General features: G+C 41.8%; 1 protein-coding gene across 3 annotated transcripts in view; it reads left to right on the plus strand.

The window, feature by feature from the left end:
* The window catches only part of Nbas (NBAS subunit of NRZ tethering complex), a 470,946-nt gene that overhangs the window by 441,060 nt on the left and 6,067 nt on the right, over window positions 1–23,819 (plus strand). For all 3 annotated transcript variants that reach the window (XM_045148869.1, XM_004665676.3, XM_045148870.1), the window contains one exon: window positions 2,186–2,314. In XM_045148869.1, the coding sequence (XP_045004804.1) occupies window positions 2,186–2,314 (129 nt within the window). The remainder of the gene's footprint in view (window positions 1–2,185; window positions 2,315–23,819) is intronic.

Here is a 23,819-nt window from a genome sequence, read left to right on the forward strand (position 1 = left end):
TCCTCTCTTGTTCCCTATGTGAGGGAGATATTCTCTGTCGCCTCTGCCAGGCTGGGAAGGGAAAGAACTACTTTTGCCTTGGGAGCTTTCCTGTCTCATCTTAACTCTCCCTAAGGTAAATCTCATAATTTACCCTTCTCTTGAGTCTTTATTCTCAATTTTTTGTTAACATGAATAAGAACTTGAGATAAGAGCTGTTGGTGCGGGAGTTCTAATCCCATAGAGATCTACTTCTTGCAGTTCCCCAAATCCCTTTGTAAATTTTCTAGTAAGTGGTACTTCTTCGGTACAACACACATAGCATTGAAAGATGGAATGTCTGGCCAGTAACTGTTAGCTATGAGATAAAAAGGACTCAGAGGCTCATATAAGAGTCCTTGCCTGGCCACATTCCATCAACCCACTAGATCTTTTCAGAGAGGCATCCAGGTTGTTTTATAATATTTGTCATTAAAGCTAAGGTCATCCAGGTCTTATTTAGTCTAAGCCACATGAAATGCTGAGAATCTTGTTTATCAGTGGCTGATACCTTATTGAGCAAACATGACTGTTAAGAGAGTAACTTATATACAAGTGCTTTTAGGTACAGCCTGTGCCAAGTAACTTTTGAATACAGAGAAGGGAAAAATATTCTTGCCCTGTAAAGATGCAGATAGATGGATAATTACAGTAATGTGGGACAAAATATAGGAAATTCATACAAAGTACAGTGAGAACATAGAGAATTAACCTGGACTGCTCAAAGATGCCTCCCCAGAACAGATGAATGTGCTTTGTTTCTGTTTGTTTTTGTTTTTTGATCTGGGTCATAAAGAGAAAGGTTATCCCATGCACAGAGACCTGGAGGTATTGAGAGGATCCAGCACCCAGCAGCTGCTCTGCCCGTCTAGTAAACATGTGGGCCTATTAAAAGTGCAACTCCTCGAGTGCACTAGCCACATCTAAACTGTGGTTTCGGTATTGGGCAGTGCTGATTCAGAATGGTTCCCTTGTGGCAGAAAATCTCTAAACTGTGCCCTTTGCAGTCTGTTCAGGTGGAGAGCACTGCTGAGACCTGCAAAAAGGAGGCACTGTGTTCATGTTCCCAAATACTTCCTGCAGGTTTCATCATCCCACATGAAAAGTCATCATCTGGTTTTGGTCCTAACCCTTGGTGAGGCTCTTGTGTGAGGGGTCTTCTCCAAGATACACCTAGTTTTTTGTTTGTTTGTTTGTTTTTTATTTTTGTTTTAGTTAGAAACCACAGTGCCTGGAGTACACATTTTATACTTTGCCACCCTGCTGCACTTATCATCATTAGACCAGTTTCATGGCACAACCTTCTACTCTGAAATAAGGCCTTCCTAAGTTCCAGGAGAGGGGAAGGGGGAAGCCTGGTTCCTGAAGTACCAATGAGGTCTTTGCTCTAAGCTTTATCTGCAGATTCTTTGTGTCATCCTTATTTCTTCTCTGCTTTATAATAAGGGGAAGGGATTTTGGGTTTTTCTTCTATGATCTGCTATTGTTTAAATGGCACAAGAACAAGCCCAGTCTCATGGAGGGCATTAGATTCTGGCTTATGTTTCCAAAACAACCCTTGCTTTAGTATAATGGGACTACATTCCTTGACTGCTCTTTGGTCCAAATGTTCTGTTCTTTGTATCACAACTAATGTCAAGCCATCAAAGGTAGCAAGCTCAGCAAGGCAAAATCACTTGCAGTTTCTTTATTCTTTTATACTTTTGTTGTATATCTTATACTCTGGTTACTTTCATTGTAAAGGGCTATCATGTTACCTTATTCAAAGTCCTGTTCTCTAGTGACAAGTTCATCTAGTATAATAAAAAGCTGAGAATAAAATATTTGAGGCACTCCTGTGTAGATCTGTAAGTTTTTTTCTGTATCAGTTTTTATGCAGATAGAATATCTTAAATATATCAAGGATTCAGCTCATCTTAACATTAGAATTTTAAATCTGGTTTTAAAATTTTTATTTACTGATATCCTTTGTTTTAGGGTTAACTAGATAGTCTTAACATTATCAGGACTTGATAACAGCTGTTATTAAACCTCTACTATGTGCTCAGCATTGTATATTTATATCTCATTAACACTAAGTTCCAGTTACACACACACATACACACACACGGCTCTGCCATGGTCCCACAAGGGCTGCTTACCCACCCACTTTGCCTGTGTGTTTTAGGCCGTGAAGGAGCTGTGCCTGCTGCTGCTTCACCAGTCCCTGCTGCTGCCATCCCTGAAGCTTCTGCTCGAGAGCCAAGATGAAACTCTACAGGCCATGGCCCTGCAGCAAATCTCAGCTGCCGCTAAGGTATGCCCAGTTGAATTTACTTTTCTCCTTTGTTTCATAAAGGGGAATGTCCTCATTAACAATAACTATGATTAATTTATCTGCAGTATTCTCTGGCTACCATAGCTATCTACATTCTGTCCAGGCAGGGCAGCTTTGTTAGTTTTGCAAACATTTAACTAAACCCCTTCTCTCATGAACCACATTCTGCTGAGAACACAAACACATGGGGCAACACTTTCTCCAGAGAAGCAGCATTTTACTCTCATAGACCAGTCTCAGTCTTTGTGCTACTTGGAATTTTAGTCCAGGGCACACGTAGCAACAGGTAACAGGCGGTGGAGGTGGGATTGTCTCTGGTAGCTGAGGTGTGGAGTGCCTATCCTCTGGCACCTTAGCCATCCCTAAAGCAGCTTTCTACCTTGAAGATGGATATGCTAAAGTGAAGTCTGGATTCTTCCTTCAAGGCTGCTTGTCTTCTTGGAATGGAGGGATGGGACTCTCTTTTTCCTTCTTAAAAATACACTTTTCCATTAGAAAGCTCAGGGTTGTGTTTTTTTCTTTTTCTTTTTTTCATGCCTGTCCATGTATAGAGGTCAAAAGATATCTTTGGGGTATCTAGCCTCATCTTCCACCTTATTGTTTGTTTTTGTTTGTTTGTTTTGGTTTTTCGAGGTAGGGTCTCACTCTAGCCCAGGCTGACCTGGAATTCACTATGAAGTCTCAGGGTGGCCTTGAACTCACGGCGATCCTCCTACTTCTGCCTTCCGAGTGCTGGGATTAAAGGCGTGCGCCACCACACCCGGCACCATATTGTTTTGTTTTTTTTTTTTTTGGTTTTTTCAAGATAGGGTCTCACTCTGGTCCAGGCTGACCTGGAATTAACTCTGTCATCTCAGGGTGGCCTTGAACTCATGGCAATCCTCCTACCTCTGCCTCCCAAGTGCTGGGATTAAAGGCGTGCACCACCACACCCGGCTCACCTTATTGTTTTTAATGGACATACTGAGTAACAGTACATCATGTCTTGACACTATCCTTTCCCTTGTCCTTCCCCCATTTCTCTAGGGACCCTCCTTAATGGGGTTGCAGGTATTCCCCATGGGGTTGTGGGAGCAGCACTCAGTTGTTAGGGGGAGGCAATGCATCTGGGTATGATGACCCAACCCGTGGCTCTTACAGTCTTTCTGCCTCCTCTTCTACAAAATTCCCTGAGCCATGGTGGGTGAGTTTTAAATCTACTTCAGTGGTGAGCTCTTAGGAGCCTCCGGATCTCTGCTTTGGTAGGTGTTGACTATCCTCAGCATCCATCTCCTTCACTCTCTGGCACTAATTTTCAGGTTTGGCAAGGAAGCAACACTCTTGCTCGTCTCCCCAATTCGTGGTTTCAGCAGGGTCTTGGCTGAAGCATGAGGTGTCCTCAGGTCCTTCTGAACAAGGGAAGCAGATTATCCAACAGAAAGTAAAATCAGCATAGGTTAAATGGGATAAGAGTTATTAATTTGGGGAGAACTTGATGTATGTAATCCCTGTTTTAGCCAAAGACTAGTAAGAACTTAACACTGGAGAGCATAATCTTTGTCTCCATAAGATTCTGATCTGGTTCCCAATTCCAAATACAGGTTCCTTTACACAGAGCTGATCTATTAGACAATGAGAAAGCTATTGGTTACCCACCAATGTTGTGTGCCACTTTTCCACTGTTGTGTACACATTGTCAGGGTGTTTGCTACTGAGTACCATAGATACCAGGTTGTTTGGACCATTGTTGGACACTTTACCCCTGGCAGCTCATGTAGTGCTTTCTAGCACTGGACAGGCTAACTGGGGTCTGGCTCTCTTCTGGATTCCAGCCAGGTCTCTCCCCAGGTCTCTCCGTGTGTTGTGCTGGTAGCATATGGTATCTTCAGCTTCAGGGTCTTACCTTTTACCTCAGGCAGGTAATCAAGTCATTTGACAGAAGCCTGTCTTCTTTTGGGGACCTTGTAGATCTCTCCAATCAATAAGTCACTGTGGATAGCAACCACCTCCTGGTACTGGGAGTTATATAGCTCAGAGCCAAAAAAATGTTTTAAGGTTACACTTCATCCCACTGTCTCTAGGGACGCTCTTTTCAGGTGCTCCCCACATACTCATGTTGAGGGTTTAATCTTTTAATATATCTTCAAAGATAAAGGTTTCTATGATACCAGTTATTTTGGGTTTAGTTTTATGTTTCTGTCTACCACATTCCCCTTCCTTTTCCCCTTCCCCTCCCCGCCCAAAGCCTTCCATCCCTATTGTCTGGGCCTCAAGTTGCCTATCAGGTATGTCAGCAACTCCAGCTGATCTAGATTAGGAACTGAAGATGAGTGAGACCATGTGGTGATTGTCTTTCTGTGATTGTGTGAGTTTGCTAAGCATGATCTATTATAAGTCTGTGTTCATTTTTCTACAAATTTCATTTGTCATTTCGTTCTTACTGCTAAGTAGAATTCTGTTATGTAAATGTACCACAACTTTGTTATCCATTCATCCAATGATGGGCACCTGAGTTGATTCCAGTTCTTAGCTATTATGAATTGAGCAGCTATAAACATGGTTGAGCAAATATCTCTGTAGTGAAGCATGGAACATGTAGAGTAAATGCCCAGTAAGGGAATAACTAGATCTTTTGGCAGCTCTGTATTCATCATTTTCAGGAATCTCCATATTTATTTCTATAGTGGTTGTACAAGTTTACATTCCCACCAATAATGAATGAGGGTTCCTCTTTCTTCACATCTTCAAGAAAATTTATTGTCATTTGATTTTTTTTAATGATTGCCATCCTTACTAGAATAAGATAGAAGCTCATAGTTATTTTAATTTGCATTTCCCTGATTGTTAGGAATGTTGACATTTTCTTAAATGTGCATTATCCATTTGTATTTCTTCCTCTAAGAACTTTCTCTTCAGTTCTCTGTCCCATTTTTTTTTGAGTGGGTTGATTTTTTTTTTTTTTTATTCTTTACTTTCTGAGTTCTTTGTAGATTCTATATATTAGACCTCTGTCAGTGACAGCTGGCAAACTTTCTCCCATTCCATTCTGTGGATAATCTATTGGCTGTGATTATGGTATGTTGGTCTGTGCAAAAGCTTTTTAACTTCATGAGATCCCATTGGTTGAGTCATTATTGAGGTCTTCAATCCATTTGGAGTTGATTTTTGTATATGGTGAGATGAGTAGATCTAGTTTCATTTTTCTTTTTATTAAAGATTTATTTTTACTTATTTATTTATTAGAGAGAAAGAGAAAAAAAAATGGGAATGCCAGGGCCTCCACCCATGGTAAACAAACTCCAGACTCATGTGCCACCATGTGTATCTGGCTTACTTGGGACCTGGAGAATCAAACCTAGGTCCTTAAGCTTCGTAGGCATGTGCCTTAACTGCTAAGCCACCTCTCCTAGTTTCTACATATAATTATTCATTTTGTCCAGCACCATGTGTTGAAGATGCTACCTTTTCTCCAGTTTATGTTGCTGGCTCCTTCATCAAAGATCAAGTAGTTTTAGTTACTTGACCTAAGGTTTGAGTCTTCAGTTATTTTCCATTGGTCTGTATTCCTGTTTTTATGCCAGTACCATGCTGTTTTTGTTACTGTGTCTTTGTAATATAGTTTTAGATTGGAAATGGTGATACCTACAGAGGTGCTTCTTTTGCTGAGGATATGTTTAGATATCTGAAGCCTGCTGCCATTCCATATGAATTTTGAGATCATTTTTTTCTATCTCTGTGAAGAATGATGCTAGAATTTTTATTGTTATTGCATTAAATCTATATATTGCTTTTGGTAGAATTGCTGTTTTCACAATATTAATTCTACCTATCCAGGAGCATGAGAGGTCTTTCCATTTTCTCAACTCCTCAGTTTCCTTCTTTAGTGTTGTTATGTTTTCATTATATAGGTCCTTCACATCATTGATTGGTCTTATTCCAAGATATTTCATTATGTCTTTTGTGGCTATTGAAAATGGGACAGCCTCACTGATTGTATGTGTCCTTTGCACATAGAACAGCTACTGATTTTTGTGTGTTGATTTGTGTGTTGAGATGGAAAATTTTTAAAAATTTATTAATTATGGACATACTTAGTATGGAAACTACACATGTTGGTAACCGTCCTTTCCCTCATCCCTGCCCCTTTTCTGAAGGGGCAGTTCTCGTTGGAGACACAGGTTATCCCCATGGGGGAATGTGAGTTATGTGTTTTGGGTCTGGGCATAATGTCCTAAGTTGTGGCTCTAACAATCTTTCTGCCCCCTCTTTAGCAAAATTTTCTGAGCCATGTTGGGAGTGTGTTTTAAGTCTACTTCAGTGATAGGCTCTTATGAGGCTCTGGATCTCTGCTTTGGTAGGTGTTTAGTGTCCTCAGTGTCTATCTCCTTTCCCCTTGTGCTGATTATCAGGTTCACTGAGACAACAGCACTCTTACTCATTTCCCTAATTCCTCTATGGTTTCAGGTGGGGTCAGTCTGAAGTGTGATGGGTCATTTATCAACTCAGGTCCACTCCTATCTGAAAAAGAGAAGCAGGTTCTCCAACAAGAATGAAGTCAACACAGGTTAAATGGAGTAAGCATTATTAATTTAGAGAGAATTTAATGGGTATAGTCCATCTCATAGCTCAAGATTAGTGGGAGCTTGATATTAGAGAGCAAAATCATTATCTGGATATGATTATGACTTGTTTCTTAGTTCCAGATACAGGTTCCTTTCCACTGAATGGCTCTTTTAGCCAATCCAAGATCAGTTAGTTAGACACCAAGGCTGTGTAACACTATTGTACTTGAGATGGATACTTTTGGTTCACTTATGTATAGTATTATGTCATCTACAAATAAAGCTAACTTGACTTCTTCCTTTCCCATTTTTATCTCTTTTATTTCTTTCTCTTGTCTTATTGCTTGGGCTAGGACTTCTAGTACTGTGTTTAAGAGCAGTGGTAAGAGTGGGTTCCCAAAACTTATTCCTGATCTTAGTAGGAACTCCTTGAGTCTTTAAGTATTTTGGGGGCTTTATATATAGCCTTCATTGTGTTGACATGTAAACCCTCCGTGCCTGTTCTTTCCAGTGTTGTGATTATGAAGTGGTGTTTTGTTTTGTCAGTGGCCTTCTCTGCATCTACTGAGATGACCATGTGGTTCTTATGGTTGTTTATTTATGTGGTGTATTACATTGATCAATTTCTGTATGTTGAACCATGCTTGTGTTCCTGGGATAAAACCTGATCAAGGTGGGTAATGCTTTTGATGTGTTGTTGAATTTGTTTTGCGAGTGTTTTGTTCAGAATCTTTGCATCTAATTTCATCATATATATAGGTCTCTAGTTTTCATTTTTTGTTGTATCTCTGTCTAGTTTGGGTATTAGGGTGATGCTATCTTCATAAAAGGAGTTAGCGAGCATTACCTATTCTCTGATTATGTGAAACAATTTGAGAAAAAAAAATGGTTTCAGTTCTTTAATGAAGATTTGATAGAATTTGCCTGAGAACCCATCTGGTCCTGGACTTCTCATTTTGGGGAGGTTTTTGATTACCTTTTCAACCTCTATGGATTTGATAGGTTTGTTTAGGATATCAATCTGCTGAGTTTAGTTTGGGTAGGTGGTATGTGGCTAGGATTTATCCATTTTTTTCCAGATTATCCAATTGTTTGAGTAGATGTTTTAGAAGTATGTCATTATGATTCTTCCAATTTCATGTATGTCTGTTATGACCTCTCCTTTTTCATTTCTGTTTTTGTTAATTTGAGACTTCTCTTTTTCACTTGATCACATTGGCCAGGGGCTTATCAACCTTGTTTATTTTTTCAAAGAACCCACACTTCTTTTCATCAATTTTCTTAATTGTTTTCTTAGTTACCAATTCATTAATTTCTTCTCCGATCTTGATTATTTCCATTTGGAGCTCTTTGGGTTGAATTCTTCTTATTTTTCCAACCTTTTGAGGTGTGTGGTTAGGTTGTTAATTTCAGCTTTCTATGTCTGGATTTATGAAGGCATTTAGTGCTATGAATTTTTCCCCTTAGAACTGCCTTCATTGTGTCCCATAACTTTTGGTAAGTTGTGTTTTCATTGTCATTCAACTCTATAAATTTTACAATTCCTTTTGATATTTTTTTCCACAACCCACTTATTATTTAAAAGTGTGTTGTTCATTCTCCAGGAGCTGGTGGAATCCCTGAAGTGTCTTTTTGTTAATTTCTAGCTTTACAGTATTACAATCTGATATGATACAGGAAATACATCAATTTTCCTGAATTTGTAGAGGCGTGGTTTATGGCCTAATATATAATCTATTTTGGAGAAGGTTCAGTGGATGCTGAGAAGAATTTGTAATCTGTAGATTTTTGGTAGATTGTTCTGTAGATGTCCATTAGATCTAGTTGATCTGTGGTGTTGTTGAGCTCTATTATTTCCCTGTTGATTTTCTGCTTGGATCATCTGTCTATTGATGATAATAGAGTATTGAAATTCCCAACTATGATGATGGTGTTTATTTTGGTTACTTTTGGTTTGAAGTCTATTTTATCAGATATTAATATAGCAACACCTGCTTGTTTCTTATTTCCACTTTCTTGGAATTTAATTTTCCTTCCTTTCACCCCGAAGAGGTGTCTATCTTTAGTGGTGAGGTGTGTTTCTTGAAGACAGAAAATTGAAGGGTCCATTTTCCTGATCCACCTTGTTAACTTGTATCTTTTGATGAATGAATTAAGACCATTACTATTTAAGGTTATATTTGTGAGGCTTGATTTAATAAATCCTGTCATGTTGGGGTGTTTTGTGGGGATTGGTGTTTTCTTGGACTTTGTACTGTTTTGAGTCTGCTCTAGTTTTAGTTATTGTGATCTTGTTGGCTCTTGAGGGGTTGTTTCACTCTTCTATGTATAGAATTCCCTAAAGTATTCTCTGTAGGTTTGGCTTTGTGTTCATATAATTATATGACTGTGTTTTATCATGTAAAGTGTCTTTCACCATCTATTATGAGAGATGCTTTCACTGGGTTTAGTTGTTTGGGTTAGAAGCCATAATTTTTAGACTTCGAAGTGCTCCATCCCAGGTCTTTCTGGCTTTCAGGATTTTCATTGGGAAACCTGAGGTGTTCTGGTGGGATTGCTTTTGTATGTCATGTGTTGTTTCTCTTTTGCTTCTTCTAGCACTCACTCTTTGTTTTCATTGTTTAGAGTTTTAACAAGGATGTGCCTTGGAGAGTTTCTTCTTTGGTCCAGTCTGTTTGGAGTTCTGTAAACTTTTTGTATCTTGATGGGACTCTTTTGAGAGTTTGCGAAGTTTTTTCAATAATTTTGTTGAAAACGTTCTCCATGCTTTTGGTCTGAATTTCTTCCCCTTCTGGTATACCCATGATACAAGTGTTAGGATATTAAAGGGTATCCCACAGTTCCCTTGTGTTCTGTTCACAAGATATTTTTGAACTTATTAAAGTTTTTGAACTCCTGAATTGTTTCTTCTGTTTTGTCCTTCATATGATTAACTCAGTTCTTGAGGGTTTCTAGAGAGGTTTTCACTACCTCAATCTGATTTGTATTTGCCATTGCCTTTTTCTGTTTAACATCCATTCCTTTTTCAAATTCCAATTTCAGGTTATGTTTTGATTTTCTTAATGCCTTTTGGAATTCATTCTTGCATTCACTTACTCTTCATTAAGCTTAGCCAGCTGGTTATTGAGTTTCTTTATTTTTTGGCTCACTTTCAGTTCACTTGTATAACTCTCTTTTGAGGTCCCTCTGGTTTTTGTCTTTTAGGTCAAGCCTAGTGAAGACAGCTGTCTGTATGTGACTGTTGTTTTTGTTTGTTTGTTTGTTTTTTGTTTTATGCTGCTGTTGTTGGTTTTCTGCCAGTTCTGCCATTTCCTTGGTCAGGGCCATATATTTTGTATCTTCGTTTGGGGGATCTATTCCTATTGTGTCTTCTATGTTTTCATTGGAGACCTCCATTGTGGGACTAGGCAGTCTTGTTAGAGCTCCCTCTGTTTGATGTTGTTTCTTATGTGCTGTGGTCTGTCCATCACAGTGTATAAATCTTAATTAAGGAGGAAGCAAGAGTTTTCTTTTATAGTGTCTTCTGTGAGTGTTTCTTACTTTTTTTTTTGTTTTATTTGAGAGCGGCAGAGAGAGAAAGAGGCAGAAAGAGAGCGCGAATGGGTACGCCAGGGCTTCCAGCCACTACAAATGAATTCCAGATGCATGTACCCCCTTGTGCATCTTGCTAACGTGGGTCCTGGGGAATCGAGCCTTTAACCAGTGTCCTTAGGCTTCACGGGCAAACACTTAACTGCTAAGCCACCTCTCCAGCCCCGGCCTTATGTTTTTATAGAATATGCTAATAATGGCTTTGTCTTTTGGGATGCACAGGTTGTGAAGGGCGTAAGTGCACTCTGGGCTGGTGCTTAATACCAAAGGTGGGATTGGAGGTCTGGGATCCCTTTAACTTGGTCTTGGCTGTGTCATGCCTGTGGCTCCAGGGCCGTAGCACTTGCCCTTGCTCTCCTATTGAACCCAGATGGGCAGGTTATGGAGGACTCACTGGTTTCCCCTGGCAGGTGATTTACCTTTTTTCCTGTGTTCCCTTTTTGGGACTGATGTGATGTCCCAGATAGAGACTGGGGGTATTGGAGAGATGATTGGGGTTGTTGGGTTCCACAGCCCAGGCTGGATCAGGGAGTTGGCTAGTATGGGAGAGGTAGAGGAATTGGCCAAGGGGCACTCATAACAGCACGTGTAGGCAGCACAGGGTATTATGGGTTTGTGATCAGGGGGACAGAGGCATTTTTCAGGCCAGCTCACCAAGGATGCAAAACAGGAGAGTACAGCAGGAGATGGGAACACAGGTTGGCTATGGGCTCAGATAGTACAGCTTGCAGGGGCCAAGCACTGGCCAGAGGCAGTGAGGCAGGGCCTCCAGGAGACTGGGGTGGCTTGCAGACCACCGACAGACACAGTGTGCATGCATTACCTACACTCGCCATGGGCTGTGGATCTCCAGGAAACAAGTATGTATGCACAGACCATGAAACAGGGAAGGCATTTGGGCTACCTACAGATGCATGTGGATCCCCAACAGACGCAGTGAGGATTGGGGCTCTGGGAAACAGGGAAGGTGCACAGGCCACCAACACATGCTGTGCAGGCCTCCAGTAGAGGCAGGGAGGGGGTTGCTTGGGAGATTGGGAAGGCATGTGGGTCACTGTAGACAGTGTGGGGGGGGTCTCTCCAGGAGACATGAACAGTGTGCAGCCATGGTCAGTGGAGCCTGCAGCTAGTGCAGCAAAGAACCTGGTCTGGGACTTGGGCATGGTGGCTGGGTAGAGTGGTTGTGGTGGGGGGACACAGGGTCTAGTGGGTTATCAGAGAGCATGGAAATAAATAGATTTCCAACTGTGCCCCTCTATGCCTGCACACTGGAGGTCTGCTAAGAGTTACTCACACTAGAGCCCCACATATCGTCCCCAGGAATACCCTGGGAGCTGAAACATGATTAGGAGGATGCTGTCTTGACAAGAAGTCACCTGTCGGGGTTGTGTTTTAACAAACTCTTATCTTTTGATCCTTCCCGAAATCCTTTTGTAGTGAAAAGAATCATACTTTCCTTTGAATGGAGTGTGTTTGCATTACCCCCATACCCAAAGGCAGACATACATATGATATATGTACACATACATACATACATACATACATACATACATACATATAATCTGCCTACCTACTTTTTAAATCATATTTTATTTATTTATTTGAGAAAAAGAGGGAGAAAGAAAAGAGAGAGAGAATGGGTATTCCAGGGCCTCCAGCCACTGCAAACAAACTCCATATGCATGTTCCCCCTTGTGCATCTGGCTTGCATGGGTCCTGGAGAGTCAAACCAGGATCCTTTGACTTTTCAGGCAAATGCCTTAACCGCTAAGCTCTCTCTCCAGCCTTATCTATCTACATTTTAGTATTTTTTGTTATTTACTGATTAATAGAGACAGAGAGAGAGAGAAAGAATGGGAGTGCCAGGGACTCTAGCCACTGCAAACGAACTCCAGGTGCATGCACTACTTTGTGCATATGGCTTACATGGGACCTGGAGAATCAAATCTGGGTCCTTAGGCTCTGCAGGCAGGCACCTTAGCCACTAAGCCATTTGCCAGCTCATGCCTACCTATTTTTTGTATGTGCACATGGAAAAAAGAGGAAAACCTTGAGTGTCATTCCTCAGGTGCCATTGACTTTGTGTGTGTGTGTGTGTGTGTGTGTGTGTGTGGAGATAGGCTCCACTGGCCTGGTGCACACCAAGTAGGCTAGTCTGCTTGGCCAGGAAACCCCATGAATCTGCATGTCTCCACCTCCCCAGTATTGGAATTGCAGGTACATGCCACCGTGCCTGTCCTTCCCCCCGTGGGTACTGGTGATTGAACTCAGGTCCTCATTTTACCAGCTGAGCCATCTTTGCAGCCCTCTGCCCAATTTTTAAACAAAAACATGGCAAGATGTCTCCTGGAGAGCAGAAAATGAGGGAAGATCCTAGTGCAGGGCCTTATACATACTGCCGATGACTATAGAAATAGAGACGAAAAGACCTTTGATACAATGTTAGTAGCAAAATGTGCAGAAAGTTATATAAATGTTTACAGAAATAGAGCATAATTATATTTAGAAACAATAATGTCGAACATAATGAGAAAATCTGTCACTTTTAGGTAGTATATTTTTCATATAGTTTTATTTATTTATTTATTTGAGAAAGAGAAAGAGGCAGATAGAGAATGGATGTACCAGGGGCTCTAGCCACTGCAAACGAACTCCAGATGCATGTGCCACCTTGTGCATCTGGCTTACGTGAGTATGAGTATTGGGTAATCAAACCTGGGTCCTTAGACTTCGCAAGCAAGCACCTTAACTGCTAAACCATCTCTCCAGCTCCTTAGCTGTGTTTTCTAAAAAGCCATAAGTGTGTGCAGAGGTTGGGGAACTCTACCATGATCACTGGTGATGGACCCTCCCAAGAAGCCACCATGAAGTATAAAGGGGCTTGTCTATTGGAAACTACCTGCCTATCTCTGGTGAAGGAAAAGTTTTGTAGCATTGGAACTTCTTTGTTTGTAAATCCCAGAAGTCAGGAAGAAGCTGAACAAAATCAGTCCACACATCTTAATTTAGTTCATTTTCCTCCCTGCTCTGGCACACTGTGCTAGGCCCTGGTTGGGTGAGGCCTTGGGCTGCCTAGAGAACAAAATAGCAGTGCTGTACTTGGCCTTCCCTCTTTGTCATGCTCATAGCTTTCCTGGTCCTCTTCTATTTGTAGTCCTACAAGCTAAGTAAATCAGCTTTAGTTGTAACAATTCTTTCTATCAAATACATCTGTCAGACCCACATCCAGAGCAGAGATCCCAGATCACAACCTTGCCTGCACATGCAGCAACTTGCACAATAAGAAGCTAAATAGGAGCACTGGTTTTATTTTATTAATTATGAAGCTCACTGTATGGAAAAATAGTGTGTTGGTCATATTCCTCTTAGGTTATCCTTTTAAATCTCCTCTCCTCTACCCCCAATCCACTGAGATTCTCTTCATTAGTGTTACTGGTCCTCAACATGGAGTCATGAATGCATCAGTCAGTCTGGAGGGGGGAATTGAACATTGCCTCAGGATACTCTGTTCCATCCTGTGGCTCATAACAGTATAACAGTATTTCTGCTCCCTCTTCAGCAATAGGGAACACTGCTTTTATTTATTTTTTTAAATTATTTTTATCTATTTATTTTGAGAGCAACAGACAGAGAGAGGAAGATGGAGACAGAGAGAGAGAATGGGCACTCCAGGGCCTCCAGCCACTGTAAGCAAACTCCAGATGCATGTGCTCCCTTGTGTTTCTGGCTAACTTGGGTCCTGGGGAATCGAGCCTTGAACCAGGGTCCTCAGGCTTCACAGGCAAGCAGTTAACTGCTAAGCCATCTCTTTAGCCCAGAACACTGCTTTTAAATGGCATTAGTAGACCTCCATAAAACTGTCATCTTACCCTATGATGTGTGGCAATGCGCTGAGACTCCACTTTGAAACTGTTCTGTAAACTGTGCCTTCAAAGCCTCTGCCACCTTCACCTGCTCAGCCCCCATAGTCCCTGGCAATCTAATATGTTCATCTCTGTAATTTTGTCATTTCAAGAATAATATATGAGGGGCTGGAGAGATGGCTTAGCTGTTACAGCTCTTACCTGCAAAGCCTGAGAACCCAGGTTCGATTCCCTAGTACCCACATAAGCCAGATACACATTGGTGTCACATGCATCTGGAGTTTGTTTGCAGTAGCTAGAGGCCCTGATCACCCATTCTCTCTCTGTGTCATCTATCCATCCATCTTTCTCTCTCTATCATCTATCTATCTCTTTCTACTTCTCTCTCAAATTAATAAAAATAAAAAGTTTCCAAAAAGAATGATATATGAATAAAATATGAAATTAGCATAGTTAATCACTGTTCTCCCAACACCAGCAAAGGGTCATGTTACACTTTCTGAGAGAAGCGTCAGGTAGTGTGGCAGGACTTCTGGCTAGAATTGTCCTTGTAGTGTAGAGAAAAATATGTAACTTGTGCTTCCGTTTTTTGTATCTTACTTTGCTCTCTTTTTGACTCTCTGTCCATTAGCTGAAGTTCATCACTAACTTTAGTTTTCCCCTTATTGGTTGTTGAGGGTAGTTCCTGTTGACATTAAAAGAAACAACATCTGGCAAAGGGACTCCAAATAGCAGTTGGCCGAGCTCATTGTGCAGATCCAAGGGAAAACACCCCTACTTGTTTGCAGATGGCATGTGTTATTCCATTGTTGGTCATCAGGTGCTGACAGCTTTATAGGTGTTTGAAGTTACAGGGAGAAGCTTAAGTGCTGATGCCAGAAGATGTACCAGTCTCCCTCCAAAAGCAGGACTCATTTCTCCCTCTACACTCTTTGGGAACGGCGCACCTCTGGTGTTTAGCATGTAACCTTTTACAGATGGCCAGCAGCCTCTTCCTTGGCTGGGAAATGTAAAGTCCTTCCTTGAGATGGTATTTTCAGTGAACAGTTAAAGTCCTGTGCAGACAGGCTACTAGATTAGGTCTCCCTCAGTCTTAGTGAGATGGAGCACTCACCCTGAACACTGTGTTCTCACCCAGGCCATTCCAGCTGTGTTTTAGCCTCTCCTGTAGGCTATGTTCTGTTCAAGACCAATCTTTGAACCCATTTCATCAAAGTAAGTAGCTGTGCATTTATAGTTTGTGTTCTGAAAACACTCCTGTTTCACACTGTCCATTGCTTCCTTCTCTTCCATGCTGCTTAATGCCTTGTCCCCACATGTCCTAGCAGACATACGGATTAATACTATGCCTAGTGGGAAGGGTTTCTGACATCTAGTACCTGATTAAGGGTCCCTCCCTTAATGTTGACTACCACCTCTCAAATACTACTCTTTGCCAGGTGGTAGAATAGGTAATTTTCTTCACTTTATCTCTGAATTATCCTCTAAACACATCATTTTGGTTTTACAGATGAAAACACTGAGACTCAGATGTCACACAGCTTGTCAGCAGCCAGACTTGATATTCAAAGTCATACTCAGCCATGCTGGGTTTTTGTTGTTGTTGTTGTTTTTTGTTTTGTTTTGTTTTGTTTTGCTTTGCTTTGCTTGTTATAACAAGGAAGGCTGTGTCACACTGAAAAGAGTTATCTCCAGAGAAATGAGACTGTGAAAATCACCATGAAGCATGTAATATTAGCACTGAGAATGACTAGAGCAGAGCTGTCCAACAACTCACCTACCAGGTTTACTTTTTGAGCCCGTTCAGTCACCCAGGCTAAAGCTGAGGACTGCTGCAGATGGATTACTACCATACCTCAAGGACTCTGCCATTTTGGGTAGGGCTCATGGAACCAGAGCACCTCCTTAATATAGTCTGCACCCCTTTCTTTGCATGTAGGCCTCAGTTCTGCCGTAGGAGTTACACAGTTACTAAGGACCTTCCACTCACCACAGGTCTGTACATAGCTAATCAGTGTGACTCTTACCCCCTTTGATTTCCCCAGGAAAATATCAGAGCCAAGGAAATTATTCACAGTGACCAATGGCCAGGCTGTAGGGAGAACCCTAAGAATGCTCAGAAAAGCCATGTAGATTAGCACATTTGCTTAAAACCCAGAAGCCTTTCTATCTTTGTTCCCCCTTTCACTCTCCCTAGTGGGAATATCTTCACTCTGGATTGCTCACAGCATTGGCCCCTTCCCATACACTTTTCCTTCATATCTCAGTGTCCTGAAATAACACGAAGATTGGATGTGAGCTTAATGACCTGGTTGCATGCCTGCAAAGTCTTTCTTTGGTGTTTTCTTCAGTGCTGGCTGACTTTGTTCTGAGTGCATCTTAACCAAGTCAGGTGTAAGTGATTCAAGTAATGCAGAGAACCAGGGAGAACTGTCATGTTAACTGCTTGCAACAATTACTGCTGTTCCATCTCTTTTACCATGAGGCTCTTCCCTTGAATGTGAGGCATATCTATTCTTTCCTGTCACTTTAACCCCAGCATATGAAATGCTAGTCCTTTCACTCACCATCCGCACCTGAACACAGTCTTCTTGATGAAATAAGCCCAACAGCAGCAGCTCATGGGTCTCAGTGAAGGGCTTCAAATCACTCCTTGGGTGAACCTGTTTGATTTCTCAGCAGCCCTTGTGGTTGGTGGACCCATTTGGTGTGAATAGGCAGATGGAGCACCTATGTGCTCAGCCTAGTGCTGTGTGGAGTGAGGAATTAGTAAGATATTTGTAAAGAAGAAACACAACAGCATCACCACTGTGTTTAAAGGAATGAATTCTAGGAGAGAATGATGAAAAAAATAGCACAGTGAGTTAAGCAACACAGCAGGGAGGTGGACCTAACTTGACACAGGGCCCCAAGTCCAGCCTCTGGCTGTGGTCACAGACATGATCTAGCTTGGCTTTTCAGAGGTTCCCTCCACCTTGTAATATCACAGCTCAGAAGATTTGTTCTAAATTTGGGATCAGATAAGGTATAGGATTAGTTGGTATAAGAGAATGTACTAGTGAAAATAGAATCTGAATATCACACTCTCATGCAGAAAATTATCACTGGATGTTTTTCTTATTTCACTTAGACACTCATGTTGCTCTTTTAATTTTTGCCATGGGTTGATATTCTTAACATATTAAGCAACAGTGTATATAAAAATGAGGCAAATGTCTTTCCCTAAAATAAACAGTGGAATAATATTAAATAATCTTCTTTAAAGTTAATTGAAATGGAACCCTGCATGCATTATTCTACTGGAATTTTAGCTTACCTCATTACTATAATTACTCTTAGCTTGATGTAGATCCATAAAATCAAAGATTTTAATTCAGGGAAGGTTCATTACCTATTGTTGAAACAGGAACTTAACAGATAACATTTTAATGGTTTGGAAGACAGTAGTGCTTTGTGCTTTAGTAGATTTCTTCCCTAAGATCTGCAAAGTTTCATTTACTTTCGTAAGCTAATCGCTGGCATGCATACAGAGACCCATCTCAGGCAGAAGTGGTAAGCATTTCACTCATCCTGTGATGAATAGTATGATTTCTTTCCTTCTAGAAGATCCTTTACTCCTGGTTTGCTTGACTATATTAACTGTAGCTGTTTACCAAGCCTGAGGCAATGGTGTAAGGCACTGAAAAGCCTGTTATGTTTTCAAGCTCTGCATTCAGGCATGTTTCTGTGGAAAATGGAGCACAGAGAACTTGTCCTTAGCAAGGTCCCACAGCTGTTTGGTGAAGTAACTAGGATGGTCTCTAACCCAAAAGACTGCCTTGCTTTCATACCGGACTGGTTCTCACACCAATTCATTTATTTAGTCAGAGGAATTAAATCAACTGACCCTCTGAACTTGACTCTTGATTACTTCAAACAGCCAAACAGAATGACAAGAGTATATTTTCTCTTAAACATTCTTGAAAGTCATAAAATTAAATAAGTGTATATATAAGATTATATTATATAGCTATATAACATGCACATTCTTTGGCAATTGAAAACTTGAGTTTTAAGGCAGCAGGACAAATCATAAAACAATAGACTACCACAGAAGGCACTTTCTGTTTTCCACTACCCAGTATTCATGCTAACTATTTTTTCTTTCTGAAATTAAAGTAGAATGAAAATTAAACCAGGAAAATAGTTTCCATACAACAAAATATAACCAAAGCAAAAATGCAGGCAATAGTTCAAATGTCTATTATAGTTAAAATCAAGGTTAATTTTTAAGTCATACAAAGAACTCCCCCATATAAATGAAAGATGTCCCAACTCTATTCAATGAGCAAAGGACTTGATCATTCCTCCAACAGCAATAACAAAAAGTAATAGAAAATAGAGAAAAAAATCATCTTGGCAAATTCAGTATAAAGCAGCCAAGAGGTACCATCGCCTATATCCAAAATGAACAACTAAGTTTCTTCTTCAACAATTACTTCTGAAAACTTTGTGGTAAAACTCACACACACACACACACACACACACACACACACACATCACCACTGTGACTGGGTATGTGAAGGTTCAGACCACTTGGCGGCATGTGCTAGGGTACTTCACTAGGGCTACAAGTTCACAGGCAAGGGTGGTTTAAACAACAGACATTTCAATGTGGAAGAAGGCTCTTTGGGTAAGAGCATTTGCTATGTAAGTATGAGGACCTGAGTTCTACCCACAGCATCCAGGTTTGAAAGAAAGAGAGAGAGAGAGAGAGAGGGAGGGAGGGAGGGAGGGAGGGAGGGAGGGAGGGGGGAAAGAAAGAAAGACAGGGAGGGAGGGGAAGGAAAAGAAAGAGGGAGGGAGGGAGGAAGGAAGGAAGAAGGAAAGAGAGAGAGAAGGAAGAAAGGAAGGAGGAAAACAAAGAAAAAGGAGAGAGGGAAGGAGGAAAGGAAGAAAGAAAAGGAGATAAATGAAATGAAAATTACTGTTTGGTATTGGGGAGATGACACAGTGATTAAAGGCACTTACAAAACCTGCCAGCCTGGACTCATTTCCCCAGGTAAAGCCAGACACAAAAGTGACATAAGCATATGGTGGTCATTTGTGGTAGCAAAAGACCCTGCCCTGTGCACACACATGTATGTGTGCATGCATGTGTGCAAATACATAAAAAACAATGCTCTTTTCTCACAGTTCTGGAGCCTGAGTCTGATATCAAGGCATTGGTAGGTTGCTGTCTTCTGAGGCTTTCCTCCTTGGCTGGAGGACTGTCTTCTCCTGGTGTCTCACATGGGTAACTCTCAGCTTATGTGTCCCAGTCTTGTGCTCCTATAATGATGTCAGTTATTGCGAACTAGGACCTGTCTTACCAACCCTGCTGAGCTCTCTACACCTTCTTTAAAAGCCCCATCTCCAGATGTAGTCACTGTCTGAGCTCCTGAGAGTTAGCACTTCAACATTTTCTTTTTTTGAAAGGGTCACAATTCAGCTCATAATACTCCAAAAATATCACTCCTGGAAATGTATCCTTTGGAAAGAATTCAAATAAAGAACATAGGTGCAAAGAAGTATTCTCTGTAGTCTTTCAGTAGTCTCAGACAATTAAAAACTTGATAACAGAAGTTAAATAAGTGGTATCATCCTATCAGTAGACTTTATTTGCAGCCATTAAAATTTTTTAGGGGTGAAAACTATTTTTAAAATTCTTTGACTTCTTAGCTTATATTGTGAATACAGGTATCACATGAAAAAGTATCTGTCAGTGGACAGGTCTGGAGTGGAGAGGGAGAGGATGGTCATAGTCTCACAGAAATGCAGATTTGGATGACTTTTAAAAAATTGTTTTGGACTGACTTCAAACTTTTTCACGGTTTTCTTTCTACTCTTAATTTTAAAAAGAAAAGGTCGTTATAATGGATAATGGGTAGAACAAAACAGAAACTGCCTTCTGTGATAGATAATACCATACTGTTAGACTCTTCAGGTAGAATTGTGGTGAAAAACGAGGAAAAATGAAGAAAATCTGAAGCCTAGCAAATTAGCCCAGCTGCTCAGCAACGTGGTGTGGTATCGAACACCTGTATGCCCTTTGCTTCGCTGGAGGCCTCATGTGGAGAGACTATGACCTGGGTGATTCTTTCTTCTCTCTCTGACCCTCAGAGTCATCTTTAAAATGCAGTTGTTGCATGTGTTATACAAAGCCTACATCCTCCTTTTTCTTCTTATTTTTTTAGATAGGGTTTGGAAATCACTATATAGCCCTGGCTGGCCTTAAGCTTCCCATGTTCCTGCCTTTAAAATGCAGGGATCACAGACATGGGCCATCATGCCTGGCTCTTCTCTACTTTCTCATTCTCTTTTGTCCTGGGTGGGCACAAAGTAACTGTCTCAGCATTATTTGTTTTACAAGTAACAATTGTGAAGTATACTCTGACCATTGTGTATTTCATGCAAAGAAGACAGACCTAGGCAGAAAATCTGAGAAAGGAAATAAAATAAAGGCAGCCACTTCTATGTTCCCAGCACCTATTTATAAGAAGCAAGACCAAAATATCACTTGAAATCTTTGCCTGTCACTGTCCAAGCTCCGTGCAGCTCAGGGTGCCCACCTCTCCTTTCCCTAGGGGTCTTTCAGTAGAGAGCACTGTGCTTGGTCATAGCCTCAGCTTCTGGCTTTCTCAGCCCAAGCTGGGGAAGACTGTACTGTCCCTCCCATCCCTGCTCATATCCTACCAGATCATGCATAGGTCCTGGAAAGCTGGGCTCCTCCCTGCAGAAAGCATGTGTGAAGGATGCCATGACCAGAGTGGGGAGTGAGAACAGCAGCCACTCTGTTGAAAGCACTGTGTGTCCTTCAATCCCTTCCCTTGTTGGGCCCCAGAGAGAGTATGAGCAAACCAGGAGGACAACAAAGATGTCCATTCCTTGAAACCTTACTCAAGGTAACAAAGAAAGAACTGCCCCATGATGTCTGGACTCAGCCTTTCCTCCTGGTATTTTATCAAACATGCCTGGGGCCTCCTGGCTACATACTGTGCTTTGCTGGAGGCTGAGGTACAAGGAGGCTTTACTTTTAAGTAAACCAAAATAACAACATGTACAGTAACTCAGATGCATTTGAGTGTGTGTGCATGCACATGCACATGCACACACAAGAAGCAGTGTAGAGTGAAATAGTGTGACCCACAAATGTTGGGGTACTGCCATGTGGCCAACTTCTCTGAGCATGGAGGACACAGAGGTGAAAAACAGAGATGAGGTCATGCCCAAGAGGGGTTTATGCTCTGGAGGGGAACAGAGAAAAATCTAGCTACAGACCAGCTACAGCCTAGCTCCACCATGGAGCAGCACACAGTACTCATTCACTGAGTCAGGTTTTGTCCATCATGAAGACTATGTGAAGGCTGAGGCTACGTTATATAGCAGTGGGGCAGGAGCTCTGTGTGGTTAAGGTTCATGTTTGACAGGATTAAGGAGAAGGGAAAGTGGGATAGAGGGAAGCCACCAGCCAGACTGGGTGTCATGTGGGAGCTCTTGTGCTTCTATGGGCAGGAGAACCACTTAACACCAGTTGTCTTTCCTGCATGTAGCCTCCCAAAGTTCAGAGTCCAGATAAATGTCCTCATGCACATCAAGGAGTGTAGGAGTGTGTGCTATACATTCAAGGGTTTGTGGAATGAGAACTGGGCATGATGGCTTGTGTCGAGAATCCCAGCACTCAGGAGGGTGAGGCAGAAAGATTGTTGCCAAGTTTGAGTTTGAGACCAGCCTGAGTTGCATAGTGAGTTCCAGGCCTGAAATACAATGTGAAGCCCTATCTCAAACTAAACTAGAATAGAATAAAGAATAAAATGTTTGTGAAATAAGAAGCCAGAGGCAGGGCACCTGGGATGTGTGGAGACATGCCCTGATATTAGCACTCCCTGCTAAAACCGATGCTGTTACATACTTTTATTAAACTGATAGACAGTAATGTTGATTCATCTTCCCATTTAACCAATGGTAACTTCACCGATTGTTGAAAGAGCAAAACCATAAACCCCCTGTGTTCCCAAGATTCTCCCTATTGGCAGGGAAAGCAAACATACAAGTATCCTTAGTACAGTGTGAAGAGGTGTGTGTCAGGTGTGTAAGGAGCACAGAGGGAGTAATGAGCCTGACCAATAGCTGTGGAAAATGTCACCAAGAAATTGACATTGAAGTTGACATATATATGTTGGTTTATGAATGTTCCTTGTGTTCTAGGGAAGATAGACGATGGCGATGGTGGCAGTTACTTCAATTCTCAGGACTTTTCTTGTTTCAAATCTTGGAGCCAGCAGGCAGTCTTCTCTACAGCACTCTCCTTTGCGTCAAGAACAAGCAGGAGTGTTGTGCATAGAGTTTTGTGGGTTCCTGGATTCTTGCTCCAGGGGCAGCCAGGGTCTCCCCCCAAGGCATCCAGGCAACAGGGGGGGGGGGTGGAGGGCGAGGGAGGTGAGCACATGACAAAAGGTTTAAACACTCCCAGAAGAAAGTTCAACAGCTCTCTCAGTTTATTGTCAGTGAAATGGGTTTATAAACATCTGGAGGGGAACAGAGAAAAATCTAGCTACAGACCAGCTCCAGCCCAGCTCCACCATGGAGCAGCACATAGTGCTCATCCACTGAATGGTGGTGGGGAGGGTCCTAAGGGGACTGGATGTACCACGTTCATTTCTGAAGCCTAATTAGTATATGGGGACATTCATTAAAGCATGTAGGCAGTGGCGGTGGGGGGGGGGGAACGGTCAGGTGATCTAGGGTCTCAGGAGGATGGGCTGTGTTAAAGCTGATAAGGAGTTTCCTAGGGAACTGGCCAAAGGTCACAAGGCTATGGGTAGAGCCTAAGTTCAGATGTGCAAGGCTTGGAGCAGGAGTGGCCTCCTGTAGCCTGGAGGTCCTTAGCTGTTCCTGGAAGCTCAGGCCCCTCTCCTGAAGGCTCTAGCCCGTGCCTGGCAGTGCCCAACAACTCCCCCTTTGTTTTTATAATGGGGCAGTGTCATCCCAAATGAGTTTTTAAAAATTTTCCATAGGTCCAGATAGAGTTAGGCGGTGTACGAGGACCTGATTACTAGCAACCTTAGCAATATTAGTTATTTGTTATCTGAGAAATTTGATGAGACAGGGGGCTACAAGCAATAGGGTTTCTATAGTAAGTAAGGCGCTAAGGAGAAGCCAAGTAAATAAGAGGTTAGAGAACCAGGTGGTGGGGTCCTCAGGCTTGTAGCAGTCAAGCAGCTTAATAATATTTGATTGGTTAACAAAGAAAATAATATTTTTTGTCCCAAGACCATACTTACCCCCCCAAGTTCAACAATAATGAAGTCTAAGACTAGATAGTTTTGAAGTACCACACCTGCAAGAAAGTTCATTGTCTCTGGAGAGACTTGAGGCTGTTGGTCACTGGAGGCACCTAGAGAAAGGTCACACAGAGGCCCACCAGCAGAGGGATGAAGATCTCTTTCAGTTGACACTGGTGGTTGGCGC

This window comes from Jaculus jaculus, chromosome 5 (genome assembly GCF_020740685.1).
Source record: "Jaculus jaculus isolate mJacJac1 chromosome 5, mJacJac1.mat.Y.cur, whole genome shotgun sequence".
NCBI lineage: Eukaryota > Metazoa > Chordata > Mammalia > Rodentia > Dipodidae > Jaculus > Jaculus jaculus.